The 17,689-nt window shown below is 43.2% G+C and overlaps 1 protein-coding gene across 1 annotated transcript; it reads right to left on the bottom strand.

Moving 5' to 3' along the window:
* Window positions 1–1,997: 1,997 nt before the first annotated feature.
* Window positions 1,998–17,599, bottom strand: snapc4 (small nuclear RNA activating complex, polypeptide 4). Its single transcript, XM_080892895.1, has 22 exons — window positions 17,331–17,599; window positions 16,743–16,856; window positions 16,618–16,661; window positions 16,433–16,529; window positions 16,182–16,207; window positions 15,980–16,102; window positions 15,606–15,746; window positions 15,434–15,518; window positions 14,449–14,530; window positions 14,229–14,330; window positions 13,744–13,816; window positions 13,489–13,653; window positions 13,254–13,404; window positions 13,042–13,148; window positions 12,454–12,548; window positions 12,278–12,372; window positions 10,441–10,532; window positions 6,921–8,441; window positions 5,563–6,162; window positions 4,394–5,279; window positions 3,925–4,250; window positions 1,998–2,610 (listed from the first exon to the last, which is right to left on the bottom strand). Exons 2-22 carry the CDS (start codon window positions 16,852–16,854, stop codon window positions 2,515–2,517), a joined length of 5,019 nt encoding a protein of 1,672 aa, XP_080749021.1. The 5' UTR covers window positions 16,855–16,856; window positions 17,331–17,599; the 3' UTR covers window positions 1,998–2,514.
* Window positions 17,600–17,689: the final 90 nt, after the last annotated feature.

A 17,689-nucleotide genomic window follows, 5' to 3' on the forward strand; every position in this document is an offset into this window, starting at 1 on the left:
ATCAAGCTGACTGTCCACATTCTGCTTGGGTAATACTTTATAACATCAGTAATGCTCACAATGCTTTCCAACTTTAACATCATCTCATGGTCACTGTGTCTACTTTTATTCTATAATTTAAGACACTTTTTTATTATATTATTCTATTTAAGTTCATAAAACCATTTCATTAGATTAAAAAAAACAATACTTTTACTTAGTAAGCTCCATTAAATTTACTTTTTAAAAAACAAAAACAAAAACTGAGCTCTTTTCTTTTGAGTGACTTTTCTCTTATTGAGTTACACTCTATCAACCTTTTAAAATTTATTGACTTACTTTACCTGTCATGAGTGGTTAAAGTAGGATTTGGCTGATAAGGTTACCACAAGAGTGGATGTGTAAGTGCAATGTGGAGAAGTAAAGTAAAGCTTCCTGCATGCGTGCAAATGACCTGTTTTGCCTCACTTCGACATGAATGGATTTGATTAGACAATTATTCAGCACTTTACCACTGTTTGACTAAATGGATCCAAATTCTTATAATGTGGGAGGAAGCTGAGAGAGGAAGCAATGTGCACGCAGGTACACGGAGAAAGGGCCAAGATCTTCAGAGCTTCTTGTTGTGAAGTGACAGTGCACACTATCTGACCACCATGCAAGATAATGAGCATTGATCTTTTTTAATTAATCCCAAATTTCCCAACTTTTTAAATATAGTAATGTATCTTATCAAAATATCTTAATTGCTATTTGTTTAAAAAATAAAATAAAAAATGCTGTTTAAAATCATTACTTTTGTTATATACACACCACTGGTCAAAAGTTTTAGAAAATCCCAATTTTTCCAGTTTGTTATTAAAAATTATGCTGTTTAATGTCTCATTGCACTCTGAAATGAAAGCATAATACAAATATGCAATTAGAGTGAAAAAAGAAATCATGGAATTAATTTATAGGCCAAAATGTATTCTAAACTTTTGACTCAAATTGGCCACCTGTGGCATACACTTTCTTTGCAAGTTTTCTGTAGGACAGACCTACATTTTTAGACGTGTTATGATGGTCTGTCTCGGTCTCTCTTCCATTGTTAATTCTTAAAAGTACATTTTTTTGGGGTAACCTTACTTTTTTTAACCTCTGGCAGTTCACCTCTTACATTTGTACATAGCGGACTTGTTTCTGTACTCTTTTAAACAAATAGTCTATAAGTAGGTTAGCAGTTCATTTTCTGGCAGCTCCAATCTGTATGCCAAAGTATCCTTGGGCTGAACCCCGAGTTAGCCCTGATGTGTTGATCAGAGTGTGAATGTTAGATAGCAACAAGTGCTTTTTTCAATAAAGTCAGTGAACATTAATAATCATTTTTTAATTTGCCTTTTCCCCCCTCCTTGTAATAATTTAGTTTTCTGTTGTGAAAACCCGAGTCTTGACATCTACCACCCACCCAAACATTGCTGCAGACCAATCACTATTCTCTATGATAATGTGGCCCCCCTCAACATCTGCGGTCTCCCAAAGCCCCCCCCCCCCAAACTGAGCAGAGGCTGGAGGAACACACTATTGAGCCCTTCTCTGGGCATGGGTCAAAGCTCTTTTGGAGACATGGGGGGGACCTATATGATATTAAATGGGTGGTTTTAATGTTAGCTTACGAGTGTGCATATAAAATTGTGTGTCCAAATCCTAAACCACATGACAAAAAAAGATTACAGATGGACAGAAGCTTTAGTTCTCTATAGTGTTAAATATGCAAAAGAGGAAGAAGTGAAGGATTAGAGAAGTCTGAAGGGGAATCACTCCCAGCCAACAGGAAGCATCATCTGACTGAAACAGGAAGTTGTGCCACAGCAGAATTCTCAGTCTTGAAATTTTACCAACACAAGGACATGTAAAAGAAGTAATGAAAGTCTAAGAGTCACAGCAGATTTCACAAACAGGAGGCAAAAAGACATGTCCTCACTGTCTCCAATAACAGGCACGCACACACACAGATGCTTTTTCATTCCAAACAAACCTTTTTATTCGAAAATAAAACAACATTTGTGTACAGAAGCTGAAAAATTTCAGCAGCAGCAGCAGCAGCAGCAAAAAAACAAAACCAAAAAAAACATTTTTTAGTGCAATTTAGTGAGTTTTGAACTCATTCTTAAGTTGCTACACATATTCAACACTAACACTCAGTTCCTTTTACTCCCTGCCGACCACAGTCATCCTTTATAAAGACATCAGTCTCACTTCAGTCTGTAAGAACTAAGCTTCCCATTCTTAGAAAACCAACTCCTCCAAACATCATCACTGCACTCAAAAGTTGCATTTTGAGGGTCCCTGAATGCACCTAATAAAACAGAACATTGTATCTGTTTGTGAAGTCGCCCAGGAAAGTGTTTTCATAGATATAAAAACAGATGTATAAACGATTACATACTAAAGTCATTTTCACCTGAGGAACTGAACATGTGACCTGAATGTATAGATGAACACATTTTCCCCAGAAAGTGCCTTTTCTGTTTTCTTTAGTTTCTGCTCGTCTGGTCAGGTCTGGTCCGACGTGGGTCTGGTGACATCTGTGATCCCTGAAAAGTGACTGGCTGAAGCTCCAGAGCTGTCACACAGCAGCTGCAGTGATTTCTGTGGACAAAAACAAAAATTTCTCAGTGTGTTTGTGCCTCTGTTCTGATTACTGAACCACAGGATTTTGATGTGATCAGACTTCACGACTGCGTGAGTCACTGCAGGGTTACCCACATTGAATTATTTTTGCTCAGCTGTTGTATTTTCAGTGTTTTCTACAGAAATCCAGAGTTAATGAACAGCAGAATTACAACTATGTGACTCCTAAAATAACCATTACTGCTATTAATTACATTTTTTGGTTCATTTTGTTAGTACTATATAGTCACAGATTTGTTTTTATCATGGTCCTATTTTAAATACACTTGAGCTATCGCAGCCTGGATTACGTGGCCAGCATGACATTCACTTTCTTATTTCACCTCTCTGTCTCAGACACGCAAGGAAAAATATACTCAAATGTGAGTCACACTAACTTCCCTCTATTCTGTGAGGCACAGAGGGCACTTTCTCACTCAGTGATCATTTTACATGCAAATACAGCCAAAATGACAGCATCACTGCTGCTTTAGCTTGTGTCCTTTCATCAACTTCCACACTGAAACTAATGAGGTTCTTTTTCCATCCTTTTCTTTGTTTTTCCCCTTTAGATCAGGGATGTTGGGAGGAGTTTTACAGCTTTTCCTATTGATAAAGCGGGGGGCGCTGGAGCCTATCCCAGCTGTCATAGGGCGAGAGGCGGGGTACTCCCTGGACAGGTCGCCAGTCTGTCGCAGGGCTAACACACAGGGACAGACAACCATTCACACTCACATTCACTCGCACATTCACACCTAGTGGCAATTTGGATTATCCAATTAACCTATCCCCACAAGCTGCATGTCTTTGGACGGTGGGAGGAAGCCGGAGTACCCGGAGAGAACCCACGCAAACACGGGGAGAACATGCAAACTCCACACAGAAAGACCCCGGCCTGATGGTGGAATTGAACTCAGGACCTTCTTGCTGTGAGGCAACAGTGCTAACCACCGTGCCGCCCAATTATTATCCACACAATACCAAATTAGTTTCACTGGTCCGGCCCACCTAAAAGCAAAGTGGGCTATATATGGCCCACTATGTAAAATTAGTTTGAAATCCCTGCTTTAGATTTAGACAGATTTCTACATAAAGAAACTGGCTATTTCTGCTATCATGTGATAAAAGTATAGAAACCTTACAGAGAAGAACTCGAATTTGTGGCATTTGGGGCTAACAATTTGTTTCCCAAATGACCGTATATGTGCCCACAGTAAGTTGAATGCTGCCAGAGTCAGTGTTACTGTGATATAAACAGAAGTTGAAACTACCTGAATAACCTACGCAACTCACCTCAGCTCTCCTCAGTTTTGCCATTTCTTTGAGTTTCCTTAGCTCCACTTCTTCTTCTCCTTCCTCCTCCACCTCCTCTTCCTTCTCCTCTTCCTGATTGGTCTGGCAGGCTTCAACCTTTGGGACTGGTGGCATGGTAGCCAGGAGTGCGGGGAGAGTAAAACAAGACAGAAAGCGTGCCTTCAGCAACTGGTAGGCAGGATTATTTGAGAAACGCTCAGCTACCAGCTGACGCACTGCTGCCACCAGCTCCTCCTCCTCTTCCTCCTCATTCTTCTCCTGCTGCTCCAGGTGGTCAGAGCTGACAGGGGTGGCTGCGGGGGAAGCTGCAGGGAGACACAAACAAACAGAACAACCTGAAGTCTCTGGAGGAAACTGCCAATTATTAAACATCCAGCACTTAATATTTTATCAACAGAATTTAGAGCGTAGGAGACACCACCTGCTGTCGGGTCATATGGTGTGTTACCTGGGTGTTTCTCGGCGGGTGTGATGTCTGAGGTGGAGTCCGGCAGGTCTGGTGGAGGTTGAGGCGGAGGGTCATTGGAGCCGTTCTTTGTGCTGCTGTCAGGCTTGGAATTGGTCTGGGGCCATCTGGATTTGTTGCCCTCACGCACCAGCTGCAGGGACGACCTGGTTAGGGACTTCTTGGCACAAAGCAATCTACTGAGCATGCTCAGATTGCTGACAAAGGGTGGAAGGTAGGGCAGGGACAAGCTCAATCCTGGTACTACCACCCCTCCTGACCCACTTAACCAGTCATTTATGGCTGCTGGGGATTCCACGAATATAAGAGAGGGGTCGATCTCCAGCACCTCCTTCCTCAGTGGCCTGGACTGTGGGGCATCCACTCTGACTGTGCCCAACGGTGAGAAGTTAGTGGAAGACCGCGGGGGACAAAAAGGGAGGGAGTAGAGACCATGGTCTAGGTCAGATGGCTGCACTGAGGGTGGGGCGAGAGGCCTTGGGTTACAAACGGGTGGCTCAGGAAGTGGGTGAGGTTGATTTGGAAGGGTTATCGGTACAGGCCCAGAGGACAGTTTAGGTGCAATTGGCCGCAGGCCTCTGGTGGCGAGCTGGACAGGTGATGTGGCTGTGTGTTGGTTTAAAATACTCCCTGGGGAAGGAGGGACAGTGTTTATTGCCGCCATCTCCAGGCCCTGGGACGGGGCTTGTGAAAGCTGGACCAGGCCTGTAGGAGTCATGAACCACATCGACTGACCCGGACATAAATGCAACCTGGGCACCGGAGCAGCAACTGGAGTCTGTGTGCTCACTTTCTCTTTAGAGCAAGCACCGCGAGAACGCTTCTGCCGAGGAGATGAGGTAGAAGATTTTTTCTTCTTGGCTTCAGCCTGCAAACACAGACCACAGAGGAGACAGTCTGAAGAGGTGACAGATACCAGCTAATAAAAACTACCAGCTAATGACCTGCAGCATCGGTCTCCTGCTTTCGTCAACTTCAAATCTTTTGCAGCTGTTTGGATGGCAGCTGTTTGGTATTTTGATTTTTAAGGAGACCTAAGAAACTCTCGTTTAAAGTCAACTAGGTGATTACACTACCTGTACATGCTTTGCTATTGTTGTTGTAATTATGTGACTAAATGAGGAATGAAGAACAGAATCTAGTAATCTTACCTTGGCCTGAGCATCTTCCTGCAGAGCTTTGGCTTTATGAGTCGGCTTTCGAATTCGCTTTCCGTCCACACCTGTACTTGTCCTGCCTACACACTGGTCGTCCTCGTTTCTCATCACTTCCTGCTTTTCTGCTGCTTGCCTCTGTCTTTTCTTTCCTCTGGCCTGGCCATCTGGAACATTGTTGTCTGGCTGCTTTGGGACAGGACAAGGCTGACTCAAGTCAGACCCATGCTCAGTGGGGCTAGGTGTTAAAAATGTGTAGTTGTGGTCGCTGGAGTTTGGGCATGAAGTGGAGGAAACAGCATGTTGGCTGGTCACACTGGAGGGGAGTGGGACTAAACTAAAGTTTAGAGTTGAAGACATGGCTCCGTCAGAGTGGGAAGGCGTGGCAGACTGGCGTGATGGGAAGGACAGGTTATCAGAAGTTGAAGAGTCATTCGGTGTGAGACGAAGGGATGTGACTAATGAAGAAGGGATAACATCAACTGGATGAGCTGTAGGAGGTGTGGTTTGGGAGGAGTGAACAGTCTGAGGTAGCAGCTCGATGGGAGGACTAGCCATCTTTAATGGAGCAGACTTTGCCGTCTTTTTTACTTTAGCCTAAACAAAACAAAACAAAGACAGAGATGAGCCAGCAAGATCTATATGGCATTCTGATGAGAATGGAAATTGTGAGACCATGACGTGTCCCGAGTGGGTATGCTGTGTGCTAAACTTCTGGCAACAAAGAAGAAAATGGTGAAGAATTTCAGCAGAAACTCAAGAATTATGCCAGGGGAAAATAAGCTGTATGTAGAAGTTGCTGAAGAGCTGACTTGAATTTCGCTGCCTTGTACCTGTGACATGTGCAATGACAATAAAGTTGAATTCCATTCTATTCTATACAAATAACATTGAACTGAACGAGTCGTTTCATATTTTGGAAACATATGCATGACAATGACTGAAATTATATTAAACGATAATTTCTAGGTAATTCTGGGATTTTTTTCAGAATACTGAAAAGTTCAAACAATAGCAGGCAGTGCAATGGTATACTTAATAGTGTGGGAAAGTTTGCATGGTTATGGTGGACTCGTAAAGGCTAGATGATTAGATTACATAAGTTTAAAAAAAATCCACTGGGCTCAATAAAGGCCTTTTCCCCCCTGCAGCACACTTTTCTCACTCGATAATGGTTTCTAAGTCTCTTTGCAAGTAGAACAAATCGAGCATGAGTGAAAGCAGCATTTTAATTGTTATACTCCCAGTCTAAAAGATAAATAATACAATATTTTTTGTAATAAAAGCAACTAGAAAACAAGCAAAAATAGTGACTTCTGTATAATCATTTATTGCGAGAAATCTGAAAATGTTACCTTTGCTTTAGTGACTTGGCGTGGAGCTCTGGCCTTCTGACTGAGATTCGTCTTCTTTCTGTCCTTGCTCATACTAACTTCTCCCTCCACACCTGCATGTACAACCCCATTCTGACTCTCGTGATTCTCTGTTTGCTTTTTTCTGGGTAGATTTAGGGTGGAGGGGGAAAGGCAAAGTTGGCGGGAACAGGCAGGAGGGGAGAGGACAGCAGTTTGTGAGGGGCTAATAGGCTGATTAAGGAATGGGGGCAATGAGGCTGTGAGGCTTTGGGTCAAAGGTACAGCCTGTTGGTTACAGCTAGAGGAGACATTCTGGAGCGTTGAGACCACAAAAACTGGAGTGGTAGTCTGCCTCTGACAAGCAGCAGGAAGAGCAAATGGAGAAATAGTGACCTCTGCATGCCGAGATGTGCGTTGAGCTCGAGAGAAAGCAGCATTCAGCTGTGAGTCAGAATGAGGAATTGAGGCAGGCTGGGGAAATGACAAAGGAGCAACTTGAGTCCGGATGTTAGGAGGCACCTGAGTAACAATTGATGGGTGCAGCTGAGGAGGAGGAGTTTGTCTGCACCACCTGTCTGCCGGAGATGGCTCCTGCATGCCCAAATGCATTCGCTGAAGTATTCCTGCCACAGTATTTGGATTTTTAAATTTGCCAGGAGGAGGATTGGAAGGTGGAGTTATTAACGTCACCCCGCTTTGCCTCCGCTCTATCATCTCCTTACAACCCATGACATCCACATTCATGACTTTGAGGAACAACGTGAAGACAGATGTTGAAGAAAGCTCTTTCTTCTCTGCTCGCTCCCTCAGGACATCTTCTGCCATTCTTTTGGTGCTGGCTGGGATCAGCAGGTTGCCAATCCATGGTGTCACTGCAGCCTGAAGCATGAGGTCTACCCCCTGGCCAGTCATTCCTTTCATAAAGAGTGGCCTGCTGGTTTGGGAAGTTTTTGTCTTACATTTAGACCTACTGTAAAACCTCCGTGCTTGATTGTGCAAGTGGGCTCGGAGCTGGTCAGGTGACACCATCATCATGGCGCCGCTGTCGTGGCGTTCTTCCCATCGCAGCTCCCTGGGAGGTGGGCCGATGATTACAGAGCGTCCAGACTTCCCCAAAATGGTTGATCGCACTAACTTGTCATTGTGAGACTCGTTGGAGGAAGCCAACACCACTGGACGAAAGTTCAAGGAAGTAAATGGTTGGGCTCTTTCAACTGGAATCCATTCCTGCATGGGTGGGAACGTATATTCTTCCTCCAATTCCTCCTCCTTCTGCTCCTCTTGCACTTCCACTAGTTTCTCCACTTCTGGTACCTCTGTCTTTTTCATCTTTTTCTTCTCATCATCACTGTCCATATATTCTATCGCCATCTCTTCCTCCTCCTCCTCCTCACTAATCACTTCTTCTTTTATTGCCTTGAGGCGTCTCCTGATGTTGTTGTTGGTTTTAGCAGCCTTCTTCTTCTTCTTCTCCTCATCTCCCCCACGTTTCCTCTGTGGTTTTCTAGCACACCCTAATTTCTGTTTTCAGAGAGTTAAAAAGAGTCATTGTTTCAGTTTCCATGGTTCCTAAGTAGTTAAGCAGTTGTCACATTTTTTGTGAATATTGCTCATTTATGTAGCTGATATTGTAATTCTATCTTCTGCCAGTGGTTAAGCTGGCATTAAATAAAGTAAATGAATAAATGAACATAAGGAGTGTAATGAAAGTACCATTTGGTATGTTTCCTAATATTATAACTATTCTTTGATTATTTTGGTTTCATCTCGTTTACAGACCAGATCCCAGAAGTCCGAATTTTTCCGAACCACCAGCTGAATTACAGACACAGGTACAGGGGTGCAAAAAAGTATTTAGTCAGCCACCGATTGTGCAAGTTCCCCCACTTAAAATGATGACAGAGGTCAGTAATTTGCACCAGAGGTACACTTTAACTGTGAGAGACAGAATGTGAAAAAAAAAATCCATGCATCCACATGGTAGGATTTGTAAAGAATTTATTCGTAAATTAGGGTGGAAAATAAGTATTTGGTCACCTCAAACAAGGAAAATCTCTGGCTCTCACAGACCTGTAACGTCTTCTGTAAGAAGCTTTTCTGTCCCCCACTCGTTACCTGTATGAATGGCACCTGTTTGAACTCATCATCTGTATAAAAGACACCTGTCCACAGCCTCAAACAGTCAGACTCCAAACTCCGCCATGGCCAAGACCAAAGAGCTTTCGAAGGACACCAGGAAAAGTATTGTAGACCTGCACCAGACTGGGAAGAGTGAATCTACAATAGGCAAGCAGCTTGGTGTGAAAAAACCAACTGTGGGAGCAATCATCAGAAAATGGAAGACATACAAGACCACTGATAATCTCCCTCGATCTGGGGCTCCACGCAAGATCTCATCCCGTGGGGTCAAAATGATCATGAGAACGGTGAGCAAAGATCCCAGAACCACACGGGGGGACCTGGTGAATGACCTGCAGAGAGCTGGGACCAAAGTAACAAAGGTCACCATCAGTAACACACTACAACGGCAGGGAATCAAATCCCGCAGTGCCAGACGTGTTCCGCTGCTGAAGCCAGTGCATGTCCAGGCCCGTCTGAAGTTTGCCAGAGAGCACATGGATGATACAGCAGAGGATTGGGAGAATGTCATGTGGTCAGATGAAACCAAAGTAGAACTTTTTGGTATAAACTCAACTCGTCGTGTTTGGAGGAAGAAGAATACTGAGTTGCATCCCAAGAACACCATACCTACTGTGAAGCATGGGGGTGGAAACATCATGCTATGGGGCTGTTTTTCTGCCAAGGGGACAGGACGACTGATCCGTGTTAAGGACAGAATGAATGGGGCCATGTATCGTGAGATTTTGAGCCAAAACCTCCTTCCATCAGTGAGAACTTTGAAGATGAAACGAGGCCGGGTCTTCCAACATGACAATGATCCAAAACACACCGCCCGGGCAACAAAGGAGTGGCTCCGTAAGAAGCATTTGAAAGTCCTGGAGTGGCCTAGCCAGTCTCCAGACCTCAACCCCATAGAAAATCTGTGGCGGGAGTTGAAAGTCCGTGTTGCTCGGCGACAGCCCCAAAACATCACTGCTCTCGAGAAGATCTGCATGGAGGAATGGGCCAAAATACCAGCTACTGTGTGTGCAAACCTGGTAAAGACCTATAGTAAACGTTTGACCTCTGTTATTGCCAACAAAGGTTATGTTACAAAGTATTGAGTTGTATTTTTGTTATTGACCAAATACTTATTTTCCACCCTGATTTACGTATAAATTCTTTACAAATCCTACCATGTGGATTCATGGATTTTTTTTTTTTTTTTCACATTCTGTCTCTCACAGTTGTAGTGTACCTCTGGTGCAAAATACTGACCTCTGTCATCATTTTAGGTGGGGGAACTTGCACAATCGGTGGCTGACTAAATACTTTTTTGCCCCACTGTAATCAGGTAATGCTATGTTAATCCTCTCACAACACCAACATTTCCCTCCCTCCAAGACAACAGGTCATGTACCTCATCTGCAGCTTTGGCCATTTGCCTCCATGTCCTCATACACTGAGCATCGATACGGTTGGGAATCTCAGCTGCGATCTTTGCCCAGTGACCTGAAAGAAAAAAAAAAAACAAAAACAAAAACACACACACACACACACACACACACACACACACACACACACACACACACACACACACACACACACACACACACACACACACACACACACACACACACACACACGTTCAAACACACAAACACTTGACAGCAGAGTGTGTCACTGCAGCTGCTTAAATGTTTAGTGCAGAGTTTTATTTTTCATTGGATATTAATAAAAAAAAAAAATGGCTGTGCAGATGAAGATTTAGCTAAAGATTCATGGTATCAGATCACACTAAAGTATGTTAAATGTGGAGCTGCCAGGCAGGAGGAAAAGAGAAAGACCACAAAACATCCATGGATGTAGTGAAGAAGGATACGGAGTGGGTTGTTGTGACGGAGGAGGCTGCTGTATGCTGCAGCTAAAGAAAGAAGAACGCTGCTATGAAAGGGCCGTTCTTAAATAAGGGAAATGGGGAGAAAAGGCTGAGGTATGCCAAATTACACAAGAAGGGCACTGAAGAAAAAAAAGAAAAAAAAAAGAAAAACAAAGAGTGGAAACATATTTATTTATCACTGTGTGGAAGGTCAAGTGAGCGGTACAACAGTGAGTGTTTACAGTCATCTATGGGGGGGAAAACTCCCACTAGGTTTAAATCTGGGACTCCCCACCAATTGATCCTTAGAACTGAAGAAGCTTCTCGGATGAGAGGTGAAACGTCTTCAAGCAACTCAAAGAAGTCCAGACACTTTTCTTTCCAAGCTCCTTAGTCTACGATGACCTGGATGACTGAACCTTCACAGACATGTCATCTATAAACCACACTGGAGACTCCACCATGGTATTTCAGTCAGTGGTGTGGAACAGGGGCAGTCATGGATTAGCCTCCCTAGATTAACATTATTGAAGCAGTGTGGGATCATCTTCACAGAGAACCGAGCAAAGGGTAGAAATATAGAACAGCTCTGGATGTTCTTCAAAGAGCCTGGAGAACTACAGCTGAAGAACACTGAAAAAAGAGACTTTAGGCTGTGTTGAAGAATAAAGATGGTCAAAGGCCAATTACAAAGTGTACAAACTCTGTTTTGGCCTTGTATACTATATTTCCATTTATTGCTGTACTGACTTTCCATTTTCCTATTAAAATATAAGGGGTTGCTAACGACTTTTGCACAGTACTGTATAAGTTTATAGGGTGAGGAGTTCAGCCACCCAGGATGGGCTCAGAGTAGAGCTGCTGCTCCTCCACATCAAAAGGAGCTAGTTGAGGTGGTTCGGGCATCTGATAAGGATGCCTCCTGGGTGAGGTGTTCCACGCATGTCCCATTGAGGAGGCCCTGGGGCAGAACCAGGGCATGCTGGAACAGTTATAACTCTCGGCTGGCCTTGGAACGCCTTGATGTTCCCCCAGACAAGCTGGAGGAGGTGGCCGGGGAGAGGGAGGCCTGGCCTTCTCTGCTTAGGCTGCTGCCGTGACCCGGCTCAGGATAAGCGGAAGAAGACGGACCGATGGATGGATGTATACGTTTATAAAATCTTTATAAAAATCTACTGTCAGTAATGTTTATATTCTGATGAAAATGATTTATGTTCTCATTCTGTTGTCAAAACTGTTCCTTGGTTAATAAGTCAAAACAGAAAAGATGCTGCAGGAAAGATTTTGGGCTTGTGATTTCAGATTTTTTGTGTTTTTGTGAAAGCTGCTGCAGCAACATGCTTTTAATATGCTGCTCTGTGGCATGTTTGTGACCCACCGACTCCATGTTTCTCCACCAGCTCCACTAGCAGCTCTCTCTCCTTCCTGTCGAATGGGCCTCTTTTTGTCCCCGCCTTCAGACAGTCATAATACCTGCAAGCAACCCCACACACATCTTAACTAGGACCCAGATTATCAGACAAACTCAGTTCTGTTCTTCCAGTCAAGTGTTACCTGTCTCTGCAGCCTCCATCAGTGCGTCCGGGAACCTCCAACCTGATCTTCCACCAGTTCTTCTCTCCGTGACGAGCCACAGCTTGTAGCAGAAGCTGACAGACAAAGACCGGTCAGTAACTAGATGTTATCATATGTATCAAATATATATATGCAAATATAAAAAACACTCATAGTAGGTTCCAAACTGGGACCTTATAATAATAATAATAATAATAATAATAATAATAATAATAATAATAATGGATACTTTATTGATCCCCATGGGGAAATTACTTGTTTTTCTCTGCATTTGACCCATTCACTCAGTGAAGCAGTGGGCAGCCCACTAAGCAGGCGCCCGGGGAGCAGTGTGTAGGGACGGTACCTTGCTCAGGGGTACCTCAGGGTAGCCGTTAAGTGGATTCGAACCGCCGACCTTCCGATCATGGGGCGACCACTTTACCTACTGAGCTATCCCTGCCCCAATTATGCAGCAGAATCTCATCACAGGAACACAAACAAGTACTTCCTCTCTGAACTATTTACACTACTGATTGTACACTGATGTGGCTCTGCTATGGTGTATCCACTTAGTCCTCTGTGTACCTTATCCTCCTGCTTGGTCCATGGCCCTCTCTTCAGGCTCGGGTCTAAAACTTGGTTCCACCTGTAAATCAACTGTGCAGGGTCACGACCCTCCATGAAGTAACTCACTGGGAACAGAAGAGGTTTCAGAGTGTTGGCATGTAAAACAAGCACATGCACCTCATTAATGACAGAGAGACAGGCGGACTGATGTAACAGTGTGATGTGATTACTCTGTGTGTATGGGATGAAGTTCCCGATCCTCATCTTGTCCACCAGCTCTCTCAGCAAATCATCTTCAGCTGGAGTCCAGCTGCCACGTTTTAATGATCCCGAGACAAAACGCTGGAACATCTGAAGACACATGAAAGCTGTTCTTCCAGTCTGGGAGGGAGGGGAGGGGAGAGAGAGAGAGATCAAAAATAGACACACATTTCAGACAAATAGACAGTGCTCCCTCCTGCTCACCCCCAGCTCTTGAGCGATGATCTCCCAGTGTCTCTCTTCGTGTTTCCTGCTGATCTCCTTCAGTTGCTGCACCTCCTCCTGGCTCCACCGAGTCTTATTAATGGACGGGTGGAGGAAGTTCTGCCAGAAACAGCGGATGTCCCCTGCATCCCTCGTCTCTTCAAACTGGGGACGATGGTAAAAGAAGTGATCACCTCAACACTCCGTCACTTTTGCATTCGTCATCGGATTCACTAATTACTTTTCAAAACTTACATCAATGTTGGATATTTTCTGCCAGTCATATTCTTCAAATCGATCACCAATCAGCTCCTCTTCCTTCTTCTGTCTGACCATTCAGAACAGAGAATGAGATACACGTTACATTTTAAACTGCTGAACATACTAGACTGTTACAATAAAAAGCTATTGATAGCAATATTTGTAGCAGTGGCTAATAGAAAAGTTAACTGCCTAGCATTATTCTAAATACTTGTTTCTTACCATACTAAACTAAACCTGAACCAAGCTAAAACATTCTGGTAAATCACTGGCTTCAGCTCAGAGCTGAAGAAGCTTCTCAGATGATCTTTAAGTTAAGGGTATTTGTCAGCTGTGCCAACATAGACCGTAAACTGTTTGTTGGACTTCTAGAGCTCTCCGATGTTACCTGATAATGTGACAATTCCCATTTCTGGTATAAATATGGACACATCTGGCCCTGCAAGAACACTGAAGTCCAAAATTGATATCCAGCTAACCTGAGCAAGTTGATTTCTCTCTCCAAACTGTCTATCTGCTCTCTGATTAGCTGCCTGTCTGCCTCCTCTACGGAGAGCAACTTCTGACTCAGGTAGTCCACCCTGAAAGAGAAACACACAAACACAGACACAAAAACAAGGCAGACAAAATGTAAAGTAAAAAAAATATATATATATATCAATAATAATTAAAAACAAAGATGAGAGCACGTGATGTTACTTTGAGAGTTTGGGCTGGATGAGTCTCCTCAGACTCTCCCTAGACACTGCATGGATCAAGAGAGTCTTCTGCCAGCTCTCCCCTAAGACACAGATATCAGAGATGTTGAAGGGACAAACACCACTTGGTGATAAAATGGTAAATGGTCTGAACTTATACAGGACCTATTATGTTCATATCCCTTCAATGTTGTTTTTGGGCTCTAATTTTCTTGACTGACAGTTGAAAATAATCCTTATTTATTTATTTATTTATTTATTTATTATCAGTGCAGCAACTTCAGTGGGACTTCAGTTCATTAGAATAAAACAAGCAGTTTTAACTCTAGTCCCATTAAGATACCTTTCTTTTGACTGCCTCTAGGATAGAAAAGTTTCTATGTTCACAGGTTACAGCTCTCTCTTTTAAAAAAAAAAAAAAGCTACCTTGAAGTGGAGCAGTCTGCCTGCGCTTTCTGGCTCATAAGGATTACAGACCTTGTTGAAACTTTGGCCATGTTTAATATGAGTATCCACTACTGTAACCACCAGTTTTAACAAAACAAATAGTCCAAAATACAGCATATTAACAAAGCATATTACATTTGCATGCCCATGTCCCAACTTTTAATAATTTGTTTAAAATGTTTTTGCGTGTTTGAGCACTTGAGATGCTCTTTGTATTCATTTCAAATTTAATGTATGGTTTAAATCACTCGCAAATCGTTATGGATTCTGTTTAATTTATATTTGTGCTGCAAAAACATCACTGAAATCAGGTTGATTACATAAATTATGCACCTGCTAAACATCAGCATTTTAGTCTTAGTTACATGAGCATGAGTAGATGCTAGTGCTAGTATTTAGGCCTAAACAGTGTCACAATGCACCTATCATGTTCATTTATTTATATACATTTATTTGGTTTGTTTCACTTTGGGTAAAAAAAAAAAAAAAAAAAAAAAAAAAAAAAGGGGGGGGGGGGGGGGGAGTTTGTACTGTCTTACATCGTTTTATTTTCAGCTTCTTGTCATCGAGATATCCTGCAATCCTGCTCGCCTTTTCCTTCGCCTCCTGATTGGCTGGAGGACCCTGAAGACATACAGACAAACACAGCCCCTAATTGGTCAGCTGCAGTAACAGTAACCCTGTGTCAGTTGTTGGGCATGTTTGTCTTACCAGTCCCGTCAGTTTATCCTTGAAGTATGGTTTTAGGAAGCGACCTAGATACATCTTCATTGGCTGCTGGTAGGAGGAGTTGGTGGGCTGCTGTTTGGAAGGCTCTTTGATCTGTCCAGACAGCTGAGTTTCCAGCTCCTTCTGCATTAGAAAAACAACAAGCAAACAAACAAACAAACAAACAAACAAAAACATTTAATATGAGCACTGACCTACTGTCTGTAGTCATGTGTTAGTACTGACATGCTGTCTGAGATTGTCTGTTAACACTCCTAATGTCTCTGGTTGTGTGTTAATACTCTTCTAATGTCTGTATTTTGACCTGTTGTGTGCATTAATACTGACTGAGTATTTGTGTGTGTGTTAGTAGTGACCTGCTCCTTCTGGTTTTGTGTTAGTAGTTTCTCCAGCTGGTCCAGAGTCTCTTGGACCACCTGCTGGTACACGAGGTTCATCTGAAGACATGAGTCCACTGACGGTGACAGGCCAAGGTCACTCTGTAATCAGTGTAATTATACAAAGTTATTTCACAGTTACTGACAGAGGTACTGACAGCTTAAGGACATGGACGCTTACCTCCTCACTGATGCTGCAATCATCATCTGCCAGACAGAAAGCAGGAGACATTTATTTGCCTTTTTAAATTCTCTAACAAGTACCAGAGTTCCCAGTGTGGTTCCTTTAAGGTTCCTTCCTCATTTTTGATGTAAATTATATTTTAGCAGATAAAATGCATGGTGACTTTTTCATTAGTTTCTGATTATGTGAAAATAAATAAATAAATTCAGGCTCCACAGACATGCTGCAGGACAGCCAGAGAGAGGTACCTGAAACAATGATGGGACTGTGTGGTCCCAGCACTTCCTCCAGGTTCTGGATCTCTTTCTGGATTTTCTCTCTCTCAGCCAACAGACCTGCTGCAGACTGAATGCAAGAAAACACACACACAGAGATTTTGTGTCTTTGTCGGAACTCTCATTCAATTCATGCACAGTTTTACTGTGAGATCTACCTGTCCCGCTGGGGTATCCACATCTTCACGATCACAGTCATCATCTAGTCAGAGATATAGCAGGTTATTTAGAGACAAGCAAACAGAGAGCGCGATAAAGACAGACAGAGAGAGAAGATGGGTACCTGTCCCGCTGCTTAGGAGCTCCAGTTCAGCATTGGTTACAGACAGACTCCGTTCCAGTTCCTCCACCTCTCTCTGGATCTTGTCCCTCTTTGCTGCCAGAGAGGCGGACATGTCTGTGGACAGACACAGAGAAGGTTGCATTATTATGTCACGACAAACATCATGATGAGCCTTTAACCTGGTGATTTGGTTCAAACCGAAATATTTATTAATAAGCGTCTTTCTTTTGACCGACTTGTGGTCAGGGCAACCACTTCGATAGAAAACAACGCGCGCGGACGCACACACACAAACAAATATAAATATTTTTATTAACTTCCTGGTTGGGAACATTTATAAATATATGTATTAAAGACAAAACAATGTAAACGAGTCTTGTTCATTTTCTTTGTATAAAGCTTAAACTGAGTTTAACCTGAAGCAAACACTTTCAGATTCAGCAGTTGTAGCACTACTTGTAACAGCACTACAATACACACTGAGTAGTATTACTAACACACTGCACGAGCGTCTAAGACCTCAGCATCTCGTGCAACATCGTTTACCTATGTGTCTTTACCGAGTCTTATTACGTTTCTACTTTTTACCTCCACACGCGGGGACCTCCAATCAACGCGTTTCCGACGTTAACATATTACCCAGCAGGCTCTGCGGCGGGGAAAACTGTGCTTGGACGTTCCGTTGTTCACACTTAAGTTCCGGTTCAGAAAGTCCACAAAAACCATGCATGGCAATTTATTATTCCGTTTGTCACTGCGATGCTTCAAGCTACACGCAAGAAAGGACAAAAAACCCGCAGCCCAAAACCTGCAATGCCACCGATCCGTTGTTTGGTTCCTTCCCCCGATGTCACTTCCGGTTGTTGCGTATTTTCATTCAGCATAGAAGTCAGTTTTCTTCAGATATTTTTGTTTTTAGGCCAAATGCCCACAGTCCATGATGAGCC

This window comes from Rhamphochromis sp. 'chilingali' (genome assembly GCF_963969265.1).
Source record: "Rhamphochromis sp. 'chilingali' genome assembly, chromosome: 10".
NCBI classification, from domain to species: Eukaryota; Metazoa; Chordata; class Actinopteri; order Cichliformes; family Cichlidae; genus Rhamphochromis; species Rhamphochromis sp. 'chilingali'.